General features: G+C 41.4%; 1 protein-coding gene across 3 annotated transcripts in view; it reads right to left on the reverse strand.

The window, feature by feature from the left end:
* The window catches only part of SHISA6 (shisa family member 6), a 332,693-nt gene that overhangs the window by 10,037 nt on the left and 310,415 nt on the right, over nt 1–12,241 (reverse strand). For 2 of the 3 annotated variants that reach the window (XM_017531404.2, XM_017531402.2), the window contains one exon: nt 412–564. In XM_017531404.2, the coding sequence (XP_017386893.1) occupies nt 412–564 (153 nt within the window). Of the gene's footprint in view, nt 1–411; nt 565–4,721; nt 4,779–12,241 lie in introns of all 3 variants that reach the window. The other variant, XM_017531401.2, reaches the window with a different exon arrangement.

The raw sequence follows: 12,241 nt of genomic DNA on the forward strand, positions 1-12,241 counted from the left end.
ACTAGTTTGTGGGTCTCTGGGAGGGATCTCAGAGAAAGCTGTGGCCATTGCTAGCCTCTATCCAATATAGGGCATAGAGCAAGGCAGGCCCATGGTTTGAAGAAGGCAGGTGGGTGTGGGACTGGGGGAGGCTTTCTCTTGCATTTAAACTTGTGCATGAGTTGGAGGGCTGTCTTATATGGGGAGGTGAACCTAAGGATTCCATGGCCTTCTTTCTATGTACAGGAAGAATGGACTCAGTCCATAAAGAACAAAAGCAAAGGGCTTGTCTACTCTCTTCTTTCATCCTGCAACTCCTTTATTCTTGGTATTCGACAGCTGTCCTGTGGAGTATGGAGCAAGAGAGTGTGACATAAGAAGATATTTTGGAGCTCCAGAGACAGACCCCAACTTGGGGGAAATTCAACTTACTTAGCCTCTTCAGAGATGAGTACTTGCTGGGGTTGGTCTTTACTGCAGACTCGTAGGATGGGGGCAGGTGGGCCAAGTTCTGGAAAGAGCGGGAGAAGGAGAGGTCATAGGGCTCGGTGGCTGATGTCAGGATGTTGTTCATCCGTGGCTTCTCTGAAAGAAAAGGGAGGGATGTTTTGTGTTAATGAAGACCATGTCTTTGGCAGGCAAAGGTGATAGGTCCAGGTTCTATTCCCCTGCTTTCTGCCTCACCCCTGATTCGAGTCCCCATCCTGCTTTCCTAGACCTCTGTGCTAGGACACAGGTGATACTGTTGGCTCAGTTTCCCTCATACTCAGTTCCAGTTGTCAGTAAGCCTAGGGGAAGATGCTGTTTTAGCCGCCACCAAGACAGTTTACCATTCTGTGAATGGGAGACTCGACTCTTGGGTCCGAGGAGCAAATTCTCTCTCCTAGTGATCACTGGGCTATCTGCTGAAAATGTAAGCCTGGTGGAGCTGAGGGGCATCATAAAATCTGTTACTTCTTTGTGAAAGTGCTGTCCTTTTCCTAATAGCTTTAGGCAAACCTAGCTCTCAGGCTCAGAAAAATCTGAGTTGGAGGAGATGGAGTGACTTATGCTATTTAAGTACTCATAGAAGAACTGGGTCCGGAATCCAGCTCCACTGAGACCCATCCCATCCTCCCTCCATGGCATCCTTCCACATCTCATGTAGCTCCTTTTTCCATGCCAAAGTCTGCACCTGACAAGCCACAGTGAGTCACAGAGCTATTTTATCTTACTTATTTATTCCTTTCTCTGAAGCCCCCTTAGCCGTCTCTAAGCTGCTGGAGGAAAGAATCTAGACAAAGATGCATAGCACTTCATCCCCATTTTCTCCTTCCTTTACCTGAGATATAGCATTGAGATACAAGAATCTGAAGAGATGGAAAGGAGTGTTGTTCAATTCCAGACCTGGGGAAAGGAATGGAAGGAAAAATGGAAGAAAAGGTGAAAGGGAGATGAGAGAATGGCTGATGGGAGCACAGTGCAGTGTGCACTGGGTTCAGGGCCAGAGGAGTGACACAGGAGAGGAGAGGGAGCATGTAGGGCTGGTGAGGGAGGCGGTGATGATGAGGGCACAGAAAGAGCTGAAGATCCTGGGGAAGAAGACGAGCATGCCTCAGTGCTTCACACACTTGAGGAGAAGCCACAGCAAGCAGTCAGTGAGTGGTTGCCATGGGAAACGGTGGTACCATTCCCGGAAGTGAGGCAGTTGGGAGGCAATAGTCTGGCTGCATCATTCCTGCATCCTCTTTGGTTGGGACACCTCAAGGCCAAAGAAGTTCCGAGAGGGGGCAGGCTCTAACTTTGGACCCACACCTCTTGGCAAAGAGAGTGCTGCACCATGGAAAGCAGGAATTCTGTGGACCATGGGAGAGGTGGGAGAGAGAGAAGCCCTCCTAGGCATTGTCCAAGGGCAGCCCCAAACACAGGGAACTCCTGGCTTCTCTAGCCCTTCCTGCCTGAATTGTCACCCCAACACTGGGGACTGAGCCAGGGAAGCTCAGCCAGTGAGTTGGCATTCATGCCAGCTCCTTACATATGTGAGGGGGTGGGGGGTGCTCTACATCCCCATCAGAACATGCTGTACAGAATGAGCCTCCCTGCCATGCATCAGGACAGGTGCCAGGAAGTGGAGTGAGCAGGAACTTGGGGAGGCTGCTCCTCGGAGGGGGTAATAGCCACTCATCTCTCAGCACTCGTCTGTTCAATTTGGCCATGCTGGAGAGGAAGGGGCCTCCTTACCTGTGGGCATTGTACCCTCAACAAGGCATCAGTCAGCTCACTCACTTGCAAATGCAATCTTTCTGGGTGCTCTTGTGCCACCACTGTGTTCCAGCACATACCCCTGAGCCAAGGCCAACTCTCTCCCTCACCTTCTGCCTTCATGGGATCACCGTTGCACACTCTCCCTCCTATGGAAATGCCTCCTTTACTCTTCTCTATAAAATTCTCCCCTCACTCAAGACTTTTTGCTATGTCAATGTCACATCTTTTTTAGCACACAATAATATATGTTATTCAAGCCTATATTGCTCGTTTAGTCAGTTCCACCCAGTTTAGTGTCTAACTGATCTCTAATAATTTGACTTGAGTTGGGATCATGGATCTCCAAATATTACAGTCTCCTTGACAGCAGGGTCTTGCTTTCCAATTTTTTTTGGTTCCTTCACAGTGCTTGGCCCAGAATAAGGGTCCAATTAATGCTCTTTGTAGAACACTAATTAAGTAGACTCAGGCCCCCTCCTCTCTTGATAGTCACTCTGCCAGCTCCTGGGAAAGAAGGAAACATCCAAGAAAGCAATGCAGGGAAAACACTCCCACTACATTGTGAGCTGCTCAAGGGCAGGGACTGGGTCTCATCAACTCCCCTCTCCTTGCATCAGGTGGAAAAGAGAAGACAGGAAGAGAAGGAGGGAAGAATGGTTCCTCCTGTTGTATTCAGGAGCCTGCTTGTGTTGGCTCCTTCTGGGGAAGATTAGCTCAGTGGTTGTTCTTTCAGAATATGACTGAGCAAGTGGGAGCTCTCCTTGCATGCCTTTTCTGGCTCTTCCTGCAGCTGCTTCCATGACTGTGGGCATGCCTCAGACTCCCTGCCTCTGCCTTCTGCACTTCTCTTTCAGCACACATTGCCCCCACTCCCAAGGCTTCTGTTACTGCCTCCAAACCTTCACTCACATCTTCAGCTCTAACCTCCCTCCAGACTTCATGTCTGCATTCCTAACTGCCTGTTGACTATTTTTTCTTGCTAACTCCAGGTGTCCAGATCCAAACTCACTGACAACTTCATCCCCTATACGTACTGGCTGTTTTCCCCGATTCCTTGGATTGTGTTAATAATACCCTTCATTATTCTGATCAATGTCATCATTGACTTTCATCAGCCATATTCAGTTAGTAAGGAAGTTTTTCCTATTCTTTCTTCAAAAGCGTTCGTATCTCAACCATCCTTTGTTTTCCCGCTGACATCATCACCACTGGTATCTACCTCTTTTAACTGATCTCCCCAGTTTCTCCCAGTTCTAATTTTTTTAGACCCCACATACTGACAAATCTGATGATACTATTGGGTTCATCATTTATTTCTACCTGGAGCATAGCACATGAAAATATTCCCCTCTCCAGCCGGTGCAGTGGCTCATGCTTGTAATCCCAGCATTACACTTGGGAGGCTGAGGCGGGTGGATCACGAGGTCAGGAGTTCAAGACCAGCCTGTCCAATATGGTGAAACCCCGTTTCTACTAAAAAATTCAAAAAGTAGCCGGGCGTGGTGGCACACACCTGTAGACCCAGCTACTCGGAAGGCTGAGGCAGGAGAATAGCTCAAACCCAGGAGGTGGAGGTTGCAGTGAGATGAGATTGTGCCATTGCACTCCATCCTGGGTGATGGAGTGAGACTCGGTCTCAAAACAACAATAACAACAAAAACAGAAAATATTCCCCTCTCCTCCTCCTGATTGTAATATCCCTCAACTTCAATGCTGAGGCACAGCAAATCTGACATGACCATAGTAGGTCTCTCTACCAGGTGGCCTGTAGGATTTATCATTGTTTTGAGTTTTTCTGACTAAAATTTTAATGATGTTTTCACTCTTTCACAGCAAAGAGACAAAAATGACTGATAGTTCACAATTTACATGGCTGTCATATGTTCTATCAAGTCTTGAGCAGGTGCCAAAAATAGTTTTTCTCTGTTCAGCTGTGATCTTGTGGGAGAATATTATAATCTAAGAGTGAAACAGGGTTTTATAACCCACGGGCGCTATACTAACACTCCTCTGCTCAACAATTTTCAGCCTCTTTTTCTGCCAAGAGGCTAAAGCCCAAATAAGTTTTGAGTCTTATCAAATCTTAATTAGTTTGGAGAGGATATCAATGTCGTTTAACCAAGTCTCATGTCCTTCGTAAATGATAACACAGATAGCTTTGGGCAAAGGAGGGTGTTTCACTCCTTGCAGTGTACATCCAGAATTTATGATTGTAAGAAGTGATACAGGTGGCAAGTAGAAATGGCTCTAGACCCCTTCCTTCACGTCAGGAGATCATTCTGATATCAGAGACAGAAACACCAAGGGGAAAATAGCCTACAGACTTGAGATAAGAGCATTGTGGCCCTGGAGGAGGATGGGCCCATGGCTCCTTGCACCTCCTTAGCTTCAGTGAGTTAAAGACCATGTGTTTGATGCCCTGATAGGCATCTGTCCTTAGAATGGTGCCACTTGAAAGGAGGAGGAAATGCAGAGTGCTCTCAATCATCATCTCTCACCATGTGGCGGGATCTGGGTAGCACTGCTCAAAATCGGATGGTTATATTGATGATCACCTGAAAATCATAGAAAAGAAATTTTTAAAGAAGAGTTTAGGCATTCCACCATCTCTCCAACATAGCAGCCTCTCTCTTTACCTCTAATGTGCTTCTCTGACTTAAAGGAAGCACTTCTAAGAAAGGCAGAGGTCACTGTATTAGACTCCAAGAAACATCCCCTGCTGTTTCTGTCTCTCTCCTTCTGCAGCAGGGCTTCCTTTGTCACCATGGTGACCCACCCACATCTCTGGATGAGGCTAACCAGCTGTAGAGGCTTCATAGGGGTGGGCTGAAGAGGAGAAGGATGGAGAGTAGGGAGTGTTTGGCAGGCTTGCATGCATGTATAGGGTAGGGGAACTAAACAGGGGAAGCAGATTTGAGTGGTAGGTATTAGGATGTGGTAAACCAAAAAGAGGGTGCCCTGACTTAAGGTGCCTCCACTTTATAGGGGCTTCGATTTGTCTCTAGGTCTTTATACAGGAGTGCCTGGACGCACCCTGAGATGCAGCAAGCTGACATGAGCTGTCCACTGCCTGAGATCAGGAGTCCTGGACTTTAGGCTCCGTCCTGCCTTTAAATGGCACAGCCCAACAGTTCAAAAGCATTTCCTTTATTAGTAATGCAAAAGCCCACTTAGATGGAATAATCCACACAATTAACACAGTTACAGTTGCCAAAGCATGAAGTTCAAGGCATTCCAAAAGCTTTTAAAATTGTTAGAATGAAAATGTGGCTGACCACTACAGTGCACTCCAGCATTCTATTGTTGTTTCAACTGAACATTATGTTCTTGATTGTCATTGTTGCATGTATCTGATTTCAACTAAAGCAAAGGGAAGAGGGGGCATGCGGCCTTTGCTTTGGATGACAGCCTTGTCTTCCTTGCAGCCTAGAATATCTGCTTTCGTTTCCTTACATCTTGTTACTGAAGCCTTCTTCCCTACCTTTTGCCTTCTACTCTGACTACTCAGTCCATAGCTCCTTCACTATATCTCATTTCCTCTTCTATTCTCTAAATACCAGGGCTTCATAATGCTCAGGCATCTTTGTGAAGAGCTCAGGTGTATGCCAAGGTTTCCACCCGCTTGCCCAAATTAATATTTCTCAAATCTACAACTCTAGCCATAGGTCCATCCTGATCTGTAGGGTTAGATTTTATGCTTATGGTCACCCCCTTGAAATTCCTACCATCACCGCAAATCATTAAGCCTCAAAGTGAGTTCTTTATTTTTTTCTGATGTCCAGGCCTCTGTTCATGGTACTGATGTTCCCTGGGCCTGTAATGTGAAACTTGTCACCATTTTCCCCTTTTCATCTTCCATATCCAGTGTATCCCAAAGTCCTCTTCCCTGTAGTCATCTCCTAAATCCATGCCCACAATAGATCTTTTTGTCAAGACCTCTTTTAGCTCTACTCTCAATTTCCATACAAATCCTGTAAATTCCTACCAGAGAAAATTTCCCAACAGTGGAATCATCACAGCATTCCCTCGGTGAAGGTTGGACTCTAAACAGTCAAGCACACTCTCCAGTGGGGGTGGGTTTGGGAAGAAGGCCGGAATTGCTCCCATAAGATACTGTCCCTCCCCAGGACAGATTAGGTTAAAGCCAGGAAAGAAACTTTGCCAAAGGTTGAAACAATTCTACAATGGACCTGAATTTAAGCAAGAAGAAAGAATCCAGAGGGATTTAAAAAATTTATTTTCTTGCATGTCCTCCAGAAGCAAGAAGAAAACTAGTTCCATTGAGGCTTTGTTGTTGTTGTTTGGTTTATTTGTTCAGTTTTAAGTAATATGGCAGGATCACACAGAAGTAGGAAAAACCCAAGTCATTCAGTCTGGAGTTTCTGGAGAGTGGCAATTAGTAAGAAACACTTCTGGACTTCCATCTCAGGGTTTAGGTTTCACCAGGAAATGAATTATTTATAATTCAGATTCACTTAATAATTTCTGAGAACCAATTATGCTTCTTGTCCTGTGCTAAACACTTTCACAGGTATTTTAAAAAACTCATCTTCACAACGATCTTCATTTAAATAGGGACTGAAGTAGAAAGAATGTATATTATTGGCCTACCATTTGCCAGACACTATGTAAAACTCTTTAAATATCTTAATAGTCTTTTTTGTAATATTTTTAACAGATGAAGTTATCAACAATATATGCCTTGCTTTACAAGTACAGTCCTTTTCCTTTTGTTTGAACCTCACTTAAAATGTTTCATTAGCATTTGATTTTTTTCTACCTTGGCATTAAGGAGAAGATTTTTAAGTTAAGTATAAGGATGAGAATAACCCTAAAATAACCACCGTGATGTTTTGTTGTATTTTATTTTCTTCCCTTCTAGATGATTATATGAGCGCTTACATACACCCTTATGCCCAACACCACCATCTAAATAATATTGCAATGAATAATCTTGTAGATGTGTCATTTTGTACACAGACAGTAGTTCTCAAAATACATTAAAATATCATGATTTAATCTTCATATGTATGCAAAATGACAGCTGTATGAGACAATTGGCTGTGGCATTTTTATAGTAGTAAAAGTGATGAAACCACCTAAATGCTTATACATACATGTACATATGCACTCAGACAAAAATATCTAGTTTTTACTTATGTAAGCATGCTGCATATACTACTTTAATCTTCTTGATACCTAATGAAGAAATGAATGTATCTTGAATATATTTTCATGTCTTGAAATATTATTTGAAACATCTTATATGGTTTCACAATATTCTTTCTATAGAATATTCTCTATGTCTGTATATCATTTAAGCATAATGTATTTAAGCAGTTTCTCTATTTTTGGTATTTAAATTGTGTAGAAGTTTAATAATGTTACATCAGACAACCCTGAGCACACATCTCTGGCCATGTCTCATTTTCTTAGCCCAATAACTAAAAGCAGCATTTCTTAGTCAACACACTGTCAATTGTCTAGCAATGTGACGGGAGATGGATAGATTTCCTTATTCTGAGCCATTCATCTGTCTATTCCTGAGAAATACCTTATTTGATTCTGATGTCTTATTATTTTATTACAACACTGGATTCTATTTTCTTGTGATATATATGTGTATATATATGTAATATATATACACATACATATGAAATATGTATTCATAAATAAAATTAGTACGTTTTGTGCTCACCCTGTCAAGTTTTTGTATTAAGATAATTTTGTAAAGCCAGGTGAATAACCTTCCATCTTTTTGCATGCTTTGAAACAGTATAGCATGAAGCATCTGTTTTTTGGATGTTTGGAGGAATGCAACAATAAAAATGTGTAGTGTCTTTTCAGGGGGCAGGTCTTTCTATTGGCACAGAGCTAAAGGCTTGGCTTGTGTTACTTCACCAATTGTACAGCAGCAATTTTGGGGGGCAGATAGTGTTGTCATTGCCAGTTTAAAGATAAGGAAACTGAAGTTTGGGGAGCTTGAACAGGTGAAGCTGGGATGTGAACCCAGGCAGGCTGGTGGTAGGCTCACATCCTAAGCTATGTGATGTTATGTATATTGCCTTCCCATACTTGGCAACACGATCCTTGCATAGTGATTCATTCAAGCTTTCCAACTTCTAAATTCAATTTGCAATTTCAATTTTTCTTTAAAAAAATCCATTGGACATTTTACACTTCATCAGCTTAAAACTATAATGTCACTCACAAAAATCTCCATATATGAAGTTAGATCCCCTTTCTTCTTAAACTTCTGTGTTAGTGTTTTCTGGATTAGCAATTTATTCATATTATTATTCTCTTTCACAGAATTGCCTCTTATACATATCAGTTCTATAATTTTTTAAGTCTTCAAATCATTATTTTACGCTTTTGAATTTGCTAATTCCTGCCTCCTAATTTTCTTTGGTTTAGTTTGGTATTGTTTTCTAATTTCCTGGCTTGAATCTTTGATCCATTTATTTTCACTTTTTTCTGTGCACAATGTAAGGTCTTTATGAATTTCTCTCTGGCACTATTCCATGAGCAACAATACACAGTGTTCTTATTGTTGTTATATCCTAAATGATCTGTAATTGCAGCCTTGGTTTTCTCTTTGACCCAAGAGTTATTTAGCAGAGTGTGAAAATTCAGTGTTTGGGTTTGTTCATTTGAACTTTTGCCACTAATTTTCTATTCTATTATACTGTGGTCAGAGAGCAGAGCCTGTACAAGTTCTGCTTTTTGGAACTTACTGAGATTTCCTTTGTGGACTAATATACAATCAATTTTTGTAAGTGTTTTATGAGTACTTAGAGAAAAGATATATTTTCTTTTGGTACAGTACAAAATTGACATATATCTATGAAAGCAGATATCTGTTATATCTGTGAAATCCATTATTCAGTTTCTTTGCATCCTAATTCATTCTTTGCCTACTTAATCTGTCAAAGAGTGAGGGCGATGTGTTAAGGTCTTCCACTACTCTTGTGTTCCTGTCATTTCCTCTTTGTATTTGTTACAGAACTAATTTTATATATTTCACAGCTACATTATTCAGCACAAAAAGCTCACGACGCTATCTGTGTCTTCTTTGTCGCGTGTACCATTTATCGACATTAAATAACCCTTTCTGTCTTTTTTTTTTTTTTTTTAGAGATGGAGTTTCGCTCTTGTTGCCTAGGCTGGAGTGCAATCCTGGCTCACTGCAACCTCCGCCTCCCGGGTTCAAATGATTCTCATGCCTCAGCCTCCCAGGTAGCTGGGATTGCAGGCATCTACCACCACACCTAGCTAATTTTTTTGTATTTTTAGTAGAGATGCATTTTCACCATGTTGGCCAGGCTGGTCTTGAACTCCTGACAGGTGATCCACCTGCCTTGCCATCCCAAAGTGCTGGGATTGCAGGCATGAGCCACTGCACCCGGCCCCTTTCTGTCCTATTTAATGCCTTCTTTTTGCCTTTAAGTCCACTTGATCTGATATTTATATTGCTAGCCCAGCTTCCTTTTTGTTTGCACATGGCTGATAAACTTTGTCTATCCTTTTATATCTAACCTTTCTGTGTCATTTTATTTTATGCTTATCTTTTGATGTGTGTGTGTGTGTGTGTGTGTGAGAGAGAGAGAGAGAGAGAGAGAGAGAGAGAGAGGGGATATTCTATCTTATGTAGTACTTCATGGGTTGTCCAATTATCTAAAAGACATTCCTCATTCTCATAGAATGGTCATTCCTTCATTAGAATATCTTTTCTTCTCGGCTATAGTTGTGTAGTATGATCATGTCATCTCCATGAAGCCCAGACCCCAGGTGTCAAGCTACTTGACCAACTATGAGTGTTGACTTAACCTAAGTCAATTCAAGTTCCTACTCCAGAAACTAGACATCATTATAAGAGAGAGTTTTGGTCTTTCTGTGTGGCTGTACTCATGACACATAAACTAGGTTGCTATGGGCAGTCATGTGGGTTTGGAAGATATAAAGTCAGTCTTTAGAGACTGTGGCACATTTTATTTTCCAAAAATGGCTACAGTTATATTTCTAGTCCCACATGCTCTCCCAGAACCTTGCTATCCCCTCATTAGATAGAATTTATTTTCCTGCTACTTGTAACTGGAGGCCTTTGAGACTGCCTCAATGAATAGAATACAGCAGAAGTAACCCTGCATTTTTTTGTTTTTTTGAGACAGAGTCTCACTCTGCTGCCAGGCTGGAGTGCAGTGGCACAATCTGGGCTCACTGCAACCTCCACTTCCCAGGCTCAAGTGATTCTCCTGCCTCAGCCTCCCGGGTGGCTGGGACTATAACTGCACACCACCACGCTCAGCTAATTTTTGTATTTTTAGTAGAGGTGGGGTTTCACCATGTTGGCCAGGATGGTCTCAATCTCTTGACCCTGTGATCTGTCTACCTCAGCCTCCCAAAGTGCTGGGATTACAGGCATGAGCCTCCACACCTAGCCAGCTCTCTTTCTTTTGGCACACTTAGAACCTTAGATTCCAGCTACCAAGTTGTAGGGGAATCCAGACCACATGAAAAGGATATATAGGGCTAATAGCCCCAGCTAAGGTCTCAGTTGACAGCCAACATCCACTGCCAGCCCCGTGAGTGAACAAGACTTCAGATGGTTCTGACCTACAGCCTTCTAGCTGTCCTACCTGAAAGAACTGGAATGGAGATGAGTCATCTCCACTGAACTTTGCCCAAGTCACAAATGTATAAGCAAGCTAAATGTTGTCTTGATTGTAACATTTTATTTTGAGATAGTTGTAGACTCACATGCAACTATAATGAATAATAGAGAAAGATCCTGTGTACTCTTGGCTCAGTTTCCCCATTTTGAAAAAAAAATACAGTCCTATCTCAAAATCAGAATATTGGCATAAACAGTTAACGTACAGAACATTTCCATCAACACAAGGATTCCTCTTGTTACCCTTTTATAGCTGAGCCAACTTCCTTCCTGCACCCACCCTTTCCTTAATGCCTGGCAACCAGTAAACCTTTCATTTCTGTAATTTTGCTATTTCATGAATGCTATAGAAATGGAATCATACAGTATGTTAACTTGGGGATTGGGTTTTCTTTCACCAAGCATAAATCTCTGGAGATTGTTCCAGGTGGTTGCATGTGTTAATAGTTCATTGCTTTTTACTGCTGAGTAGTGAATATTGCATAGCAGAGATGTATCACACTTTATTTATTTTTACCATCGACCTATTGAAAGACATATAGGTTGTTTTCAGTTTGGGGATATTGTGAATAGAGATGCTGTCGACATTCATGTGCAGGGTTTTATGTCCACATAGAACTTCATATACCTGGAATAAATACTTAGGAATGCAATTACTGAGTTGTATGGTAGTTGCATGTTTAATTTTTTTAAAAAAAATCTTCCAAACTGTTTTCCATAGTGACTGTACCATTTTACATTCCCACCAGAAATGAATGAGTCATTCAGTTTCTCTATATCCTTCCAGCATTTTGTGTTGTGTCTATTATTTTTAAAATTTTAGCTATTTATATCTTAGGTACATAGCAATATCTCACTGTGGTTTTAATGTGCATTTTCCTTATGGCTAATGATATTGAGCATCATTTCACATGCTTATTTTTCATCTGTATATCTTCAGTAAAATGTCTCTTCATTACTTCTGCTCATTTTAAAACCAGATTGCATTTTCCTGTTACTTTTTGAGAGTCATTTTTATATCCTAGATATTAGTCCATTATTAGATATATAGTTTGGAAGTATTTTTTCCAGTCAGTAGCCTGTCTTGTCATCCTTTTAATAGAGTCTTTTGAAGAGAAAATGTTTTAATTTTAAGTCTGATTTATCAATTTTTAAATTTTATACATTGTGCTTCTGATGTCAAGCCTAGGGATTCTTTGCTATCTCTGAATCCTGAAAAAAATTCTCCTTTTTTTTTTTCTTAATGCTTATAGTTTTATATTTTACATTTAAATACATGATCTATTTTGAGTTAAATTTTATATAAGGTAGGAGACTTGCGTTGAAGTTTGTTTTTTTTTTTTT

This window comes from Cebus imitator, unplaced genomic scaffold, assembly GCF_001604975.1.
Source record: "Cebus imitator isolate Cc_AM_T3 unplaced genomic scaffold, Cebus_imitator-1.0 Scaffold72, whole genome shotgun sequence".
NCBI lineage: Eukaryota > Metazoa > Chordata > Mammalia > Primates > Cebidae > Cebus > Cebus imitator.